Source organism: Trifolium pratense, linkage group LG2 (assembly GCF_020283565.1).
Source record: "Trifolium pratense cultivar HEN17-A07 linkage group LG2, ARS_RC_1.1, whole genome shotgun sequence".
Classification (NCBI taxonomy): Eukaryota; Viridiplantae; Streptophyta; class Magnoliopsida; order Fabales; family Fabaceae; genus Trifolium; species Trifolium pratense.
In genome coordinates, this window is record NC_060060.1 from 7,175,960 (window position 1) to 7,184,048 (window position 8,089).

The 8,089-nt window shown below is 34.5% G+C and overlaps 1 protein-coding gene across 1 annotated transcript; it reads left to right on the top strand.

Moving 5' to 3' along the window:
- The first annotated feature begins 456 nt into the window (after positions 1-456).
- LOC123904011 (TORTIFOLIA1-like protein 2) lies at positions 457-4,608 on the top strand. Its single transcript, XM_045953710.1, has 5 exons — positions 457-1,462; positions 1,556-1,658; positions 1,910-2,544; positions 2,908-3,615; positions 4,128-4,608. The coding sequence occupies exons 1-5, from the start codon at positions 647-649 to the stop codon at positions 4,311-4,313; spliced, it is 2,448 nt and encodes an 815-aa protein (XP_045809666.1). The 5' UTR covers positions 457-646; the 3' UTR covers positions 4,314-4,608.
- The last annotated feature ends 3,481 nt before the right edge of the window (positions 4,609-8,089 follow it).

Here is an 8,089-nt window from a genome sequence, read left to right on the forward strand (position 1 = left end):
ACAAATATAATTTATTCACAAGGTAATTTCTTCATTTTATACCATAGATTTTTTGGTTAATCTAAAAAAACTGAAATGATTATATAATGTCATCTAGTTTGTTCTCATGTGGCGAGACAAGAAAATAGTTTATCATACAACTCAATTAAACATTTTTGAAAAACGTCCGAACTCTAGAATTTGAATGTGTAAGGGAGTGTTTCAAATTTAGAGTTTGAATGATTTTGTTACAGGATTAAAATATTTAACAAGAAGCAAATTGAATTCAAATAGAAATGGAATGGTTATGGTTATTTTTGGAAATAAGGGGGCGTGAAAAGAAGCACGTATTTTATCCTCCTCCTCCTGGCTGAAAGCCCAAAATGGAAGTGAGAGGATAAGGGCCCATAACAGCCGAAATTCGAATTGACATGTAGGGCGCGTAAAATTTGAATTGAAAAATCATGATTAATTCATTCACGATTTGGAATCTGACACTGAGAGGAATATGGATATGATGAGTGAGAGTGAGTGAGTGAGACAAATTTTGCTCAACCCGAGGTCAGTGAACTGTGAGAGATTCTCTTCTCTCCTCCTCCATTTTCAAATTTCAATTTCATAAATGCAAATGCAAATTTAGTAGTAATAAATAATAACAAGAATTTCAATGAAGAGCAACAAGTTGACTAGTAATTTTGAGATGAAACAAAGAGTAGTCACTGCTTTGAACAAAGTTGGAGATCGAGATACACATCAAATTGGAACAAAGGAGCTCGACATCATCCTCCACGCTTTAACCCCTCAATCCATATCACCATTCCTCTCATGCATATTAGACATTCACTCCCAACAAAAAACCTCCATCACTAAACAGTGCCTCAAACTCATGGGAACACTCGCCACCGTTTACGAATCTCTCATCCTTCCACATCTTCCCAAAATGGTTGCCTCCGTTGTTAAATGCTTTAGAGATCCAGATTCTTCTGTAAGGGAAGCCTGCGTTGAAATGGTTGCCGCTCTTGCTTTGAAATTGGGTAATCAAAATAATAATCATGAAGATAAGGTGTTTGTGTTATTAGCTAGTCCAATTTTTGAAGCTCTTGTTGGAGAACAAAATAAGCATGTTCAATCTGTTTCTGCTTTTTGTCTTGCCACCATCATTCACAACACACACCAACCTCCTCTTCCCCTCTTGCACAACATATTGACTAGGATTCTCAAGTTGCTTAAGAACCCACATTTTATGGCTAAACCCGCACTCATTGAGTTGAACAGGAGCATTATTCAGGCCGGAGGAGCTTCTACACAAACTGTTCTGTTAGCTGCTATTGCCGGTATTAGAGATGCCCTAAAAGATACTGACTGGAAAACGCGCAAAGCAGCTTCTGTAGCTTTGGGACAAATTGCTTTGACTCGTGCTTCTTTTTTGTCATCTTTAAGGCCTTCTTGTATTCAATCTCTCGACTCATCTAGGTTTGATAAGGTGATTTGATTTCTCATTCTCAATTTTTACATTTCTCAATTTCAATGTTTCTTGTGAAATTACTTATATATACGAATAATTGATTATATATAGGTCAAACCAGTTAGGGATGCTGTTTTGCAAGCTCTTAAATATTGGAAAATACTTCCAGGTCATTATACTACCGAGCCTTCTGAAACTGGATCCTCCTTAAAAGGTTTACCTATGCTATTTCTCTTTTTGAATTTTGATATCAATATTGCTATTGGTTGGAATAAGGATAGATACATTTGGTAGTATTATTTAAGTCCCAATTAGACGGTGATCTTGTTTGCACTCATCTTAATTAACCTTGAGCACATGACTAATAATATAGCAATATGATAATATCATCATCTTTTGCCGGACCTTTCTGATTGATACTCTTTTATACATTGGCATGCTTCTAAGTTCTTATACTTTCAACAGAAAATATCTGCGGAGGTGACTCGGTCGATCTCAGTAGTAGTACTACTACTGCTGAATCCAGACATAGAGATCCCAAGCTCCAAAAAGGTAATATGAAATCAACTATGGGAAGGATTCCTTTGTCTGTAAGAAAAGCTTGTCAAAATCCCAAAACAGGTGATTGGCACGTTGAAGTTGCAGTCCCCAGAACACACTCTGAAGTGGAATTCCATAATGAAGAGTTTGAGAGTAGTTCTGTCACAATCACAAAGCCACTAGAAACAGTGAGTGCTGATATTACAAGCATGCAGGATGTGGATTATGATTATGTGCCTACAGATGATAAGCAGGAGTGCTCTTCTGTTTCTAACTATGAAACCAAGTTTTTAACTTCCCATGACTGCTTTGTAAACAATGGACTACAGAAGCCAATTGTGAGAAGCCAACGGTTCGGTGAAGAAATAAGTTGTAATGAACAAATGTACTCCATAAAGATGCAGATGCAGAATCCTAAAAGTTCTGATTCTACAGTCACCGAGTCATGTCCCCAAATTACACATCAATGTTGTGTACTGAGGGCAAATGAAATGACTCGTATTCAGAATCAACTTTCAGATATTGAAATCAAACAGTCCAACATGATGCATCAATTACAGGTATTAATATCACACACACACAAACAAAATGTGCTGCTAGTTATTTTCCTATATGCAGTAGTTTATTCAACATCAGCATTAGCTTCTATTGTTTACTTTTCACAACATGATAACTCTTGAAGTGCTTTCAGTAGGAGCTGCAAGTTTTGAATGATTTACTCAATCACTTATCACCTACTAATATGAAAAACCAATGAAGTGTAGTAAACATTTAAGTGGTCTATCACAATAAAAATATGAATACTGTTACTTCTAGCACACATATGTTCACACATATTTGAAGTGCTGTCTGCAAAGGTTCTTCTTATGTGTCACATGGTATGTTGTATATATTTTACTTAGCACACTTCAAATCTCTTTCAGATTTTTACAACTGGCATAATGGATGCCCTTTCTACAATCCAATCAAGAATGGTAGGTTTGGAGAATGTTATTGATAGATTATCTCAAGAATCTTTAAAAGGAGGAAGACATTCTTTTTCAGAAAACTCCAAATTTGTGAGGCAGACCCAAAACGCGGCTTCTCCCAGGATCTCGATATGCACTCCAAAGCCATCTTCAGAAGCTAGTACTAAGCAATCAGGCTTGTTTTCGGTGAGAAGTACTGAAAGTTTGGAAAAAAAATCATCTTCAAGGAGCCAACCTAGGATTCATGCCGGAGATAGTGTGGATATGTGGAAAAGTTACAAGGTAAAGACTGCCCATAAATTTACAGAGGATAATATCAACAGCTTAGTGGAGGATAGACAAAGCATGAGTTCTGCTCAAGTGAGAAAGAATGGTAGTATCTTTTCATCCGCTGCTAGAACCAAAGCTAGAAATGGTTGTCCTGAGAGCAACACAAACTACTGGAAATGTGTGAATCGTCTTGTATGTGAAGGGGATCTAAACTCAGCATATATGGAAGCTTTGTGTTCCGGTAATGAACTTATTCTCATTGAGCTTCTGAATAAAACTGGTCCAGTTATAGAAAGTTTATCGGTGAAAACCGTCAATGTTCTTCTTAGTACTTTAGCGCCATATCTCCTTGAAGGAAAATTTTTCAATACCATAATCCCGTGGCTGCAGCAGGCAAGTTTACTTACTCATAGCAATTTTTTTATTATAATTTTGAAATTCACGGTGACATGTATAAGAATTGGAAAATGATTAAAGAAATGGTAAAACACTTTTTGTTGTGTCTTTGTGGCATACCTTAAATGGAATTCATAGCTTTTTAAACTAGAAATGCAGAATCATGAAATGAAGATACTAATTTTTATTTTCTCATTCTTGAGTGGTAGTTGTAATAAAAGTAATAGCATGGAATCTCATTTCTGATTACCTTTAAAGTTTAATTAATGGTTTAAATAGTTTTAGAACTCCTACAGATTTCAATGGTCTTCTAATTGCTAGTTTTTCTTCCCTGCCATGTGAAAATACAGTGTGAGGAAACTTGACCAGTACAGCTAAACAGAGCTAGGTTATTAAATTGTTTAATGGTCATTGATAATATGCAATGTAGGATATTATGTTGTTAGGCACATTTACCTCATAAACTGGGGAAGTATATCCGTTGTTAATGTTAGTCTTTCTTGTTTTAGATTGTTGAAATGAGCACTGTACATGGACCAAATTGCATTGCTCTTTCTATTGAAGTCGAGGAGCAGCTTTTATATGCAATTCAAGAGGTTGTGAACTTGAATATTTTCAGCCATGCAGAAAAGAGGCGTGCTGCTGAATTAGCAATAAAATTACATCATATGTGGATTAAGATTACTGAAAGTTAATAATATTAGTGTTTTTTGACATAAAAAACATGTATTTATTTAGCCATTTTCTGTTGGGACACACATCTCGTTCCTGATTGAACTCCAAAAAGCTGGTTTTAGACTTAAAGTTGTATGTATTTTGTGAGTATGTGAACACTGTGTTTGGAGTTTTTTTTTTACAGAAATGTTTGGTGAATTCTAATTGCTAGTAATTTTGGAATTCAATGATTTTTGAAGCATCTTTAGCAGGTTTGTAGCCGTGTACCTTATAAATATTAGTGTATGTTTGGATTTGGCGACGAGTTTGTCAAAATCATGGCACTACTATAATTTTGTAAAGGTAGCTACACTTTACACTTTGTAGCTTCTATGAAATTATTAAATTAGGGTGCGACCATAATTTTGTCAATCGCTGTACTAAAACTACTTTTAGCGAGTCTTTTTGGTGTATTGAAATAGTACCCTTGAATTGAGAGTAGAGTGCTAAAATTGAGGGTAAAGTGCTAAAGGGTGTGTAAGCCCTCATGTATGGCTTAAGCCTTCTTTTAATGTTAATGTTCCGACATGTCTACTTTGAGTTTTATGTGAGTCCTCATGATTTTTTTCCTTAAAAGGTGTCTTATAGGCGTCTAATAGAAGCAATACACTGTATAGTATGATAAAAATCATGGGAACCGAATAGGAAAATGTCGTTCATGCTAAGGAATAAGCTACACCATTTGTTTGTCTTAGAAACACAACTTTGAAACACAACTTAAACAAAAGTTAGGAAAATTTTAAAAATTGCAATACGTGAATTAAGAATTGCACCAGCAGTAGTCTTGCCAAATGTTTGCATTCGAATGATCAAGCACTATTTTATTATCCAATTTAAAAATGATGTGTTGATGTTTCAAGTCTTTAGCCCATTGGAGAGTATAAAGGAGACCCAAAGCTTCACAGTTCACATTCAATTATTGAAAGATAAAATGAAACTTAATTAACATTGTAGTTCATATTTCATAGCTAGTTTGTGCAAGTTCTTCAGGAATTTAGCATGGACATTGCATTTATAAGTATCTGGATGTTGGGCACTTCAGGCTGCATTTCTGTCTAGGTTGAGTTCATTTGACTGAGAATTGGAGATTGGATCTATGAGTTGCACCTACTTAGTGTAAAATGTTGCACCCTTCAAATTATTTTGGTAAACGTTTTGTGACATTATCCTAAAACATCTCGCATTCATAAATACTAAATTGAGAGTGCCCTACAAATAAATAAAAAATTAGTTGTTTATTCAAAGTTTTTGTACACATATTAGGAAAAATAACGAATGAATATAAATAATATTCATATTAGGTGATAGTAATACTCATTGTCATAACTCATAAATATATGTTGAGAACTGTGTACACAATAGAGTAATCAGTCAATTTAATCCCTAAACTATCACTCTCTCACCAACTTAGTCCTTAAACTATTAAAACCAACTAAAAGGTCCCTAAACTATATTCAATTCACATCCTTCAATTTAGTTCCTAAACTATTTTCCATCCATCAATTTAGTCCTCCGTTATATTTTCCTTTAACTGTTCTTTAAAACCCTAAAATCCAAAAGCTACTTTTACGCTTATATCTCTCTTCTCGATCAACTCTCTCAAATCATCTCAATCTGAAAACCCTAGCGCCACCTATACGCTCCAATTCCGGTTGTCGTCGTTGTTTTATGGTACGTTTTTCATGCCAACTCCAGGATTAAGCTGAGGATCACGCAATGAAGGACCTTCTACTTAGTGCTTTTGTTTGATTGTTGCTTATAATATTTGGTTTTTTGTAATGATGCATGCTAGTTTTCTAGTAATGAAATTATGGTTTATGATTAATATTGTTCTTTAGTTAACTATGGATTGTGATTTAATTAGTTCTTTTGATGGATAATGGATTTGTTGACTTATGTAATGAATTTGATGGATTATGGTTTAGTTGATTTATGTAATGAAGATTATGGTTTATGGTTTAAATTATGGTTAAGTTTGTTTTTTGGTTTTTGTTGATTTAGCAGTAATGTTTTATTTGGTTTAGCAGTAATGAATTTGTGTTGTTACTAGGTAGTGAACGAATTTGTGTTGTTACTAGGTAGTGAACGAGACAAAGGATGATTTAGCAGTAATGAATTATGTTAAAAATGAATTTGATTTAGCAGTAATGATTTACCAGTGTTGTTACTATTTTGTTGTTTTTAAAGATAGTTTAGGGACTAAATTGAAGTATTTTTTATAGTTTAGGGACTACTAACACTCACTTAACGGAAAAGTTAACCGAGGGACTAAATTGAAGGATGTGAATATAGTTTAGGGACCTTTTAGTTGGTTTTAATAGTTTAGGGACTAAATTGAAGGATGTGAATATAGTTTAGGGACTTTTTAGTTGGTTTTAATAGTTTAGGGACTAAGTTGGTGAGAGAGTGATAGTTTAGGGACTAAATTGACTGATTACTCGTACACAATATTATTCTCCTCTTTTTTTAAATGTAATTAGAAAGAACAAAAAAATTAAATATAAAACGAGCACCATTTAAAAATAAACGAGAATACCAATAATAGATTCTAGTGAGTCTCTTAGACAAGTGGTCATTGGTTACCCTAACTTTTATACATGAAGTAAATTCAATTGAGAGAGGAGAATTCACACTATGTGTGTCCTATATATTCAATGACATAAAATAATCTATATTAAACACACTAAAAATTTAATAAAAAATAAAATAGAAATAATTATTGATAAAATTCAAACTCTAACTGTAATTAAAAAAAAAATAGTATTGGTTTCAACTGTGTAGTAGTCTTTGATGAGAATAGAGAAAGTTCAAGCTCCAAGTCTACACCCACTACATCCGCTACCATTTCCAACGTGCTTGTTTGCTCGCCTTTTGTCCCTGCTGCGAGTTCTCAGCTTATGTTTACCATTTGTAGGGTTTGCTCTGGGCCAGGGCAACCGACTTTTCATCACAAGGACTCCAAAATATTGGTGCTTCGAAATTTCAGGGTAATTGCTTTTCTCCCCACCCCTAAATTTCTAATAATTTCCACATCCACGAAATATATTTTTCAGTTTATTTTATTTTCTTTTTATAACCAAAAGAGCACACTGTAACCATTTGCAAACTTTTTTAAAAAAATTATAAAAGACAGGGGGATGTAAGCATAACCCACCCAGTAAACTATGCCACGGGAAGTGGTGTTTCTAGTGGCGGATGGGTGAGTAACATGTAAGAACCTACCCTTAAGAGGGGGACAACAACTGGAACGACTGCTAATACCCCGTAGGCTAAGGAACGAAAGGAGGAATCCGCCCAGGGAGGGGTCACATCTGATTAGCTATAAAAAAAACCTTGCATGTTTGATTAAAAAAAAACCTTGTATGTTGGAGGGCTAGAGCATGATATCAGTTTTTGCATATCTTTATAAACAATAAATTATAAATAAAATATTTCACGGAAAAAAATTGAAACATGGTGATATACTAATATTAATAGTAGCGTAATAGTACCAGACTAAGAGTTATAAAAAAAAGTACCAGGTTATAGAACTATATCAAAAAGCAAACACTGTGAATGAGTTGCTTTCTATTCCGGTTCTTTCAAATGTTGACGGGTATGATACTATTGGTTGGGGTGATACTGGTACTAGCCAATTTACAATTCAAAGTGCTTATCGGTTGCACAATGGGCCTATCCATGTGGAGGGAGATTGGAACAACTTGTGGGCATGGAGAGGACCTCATCGCATTCAAACTTTCATTTGGTTGGCTGCTCG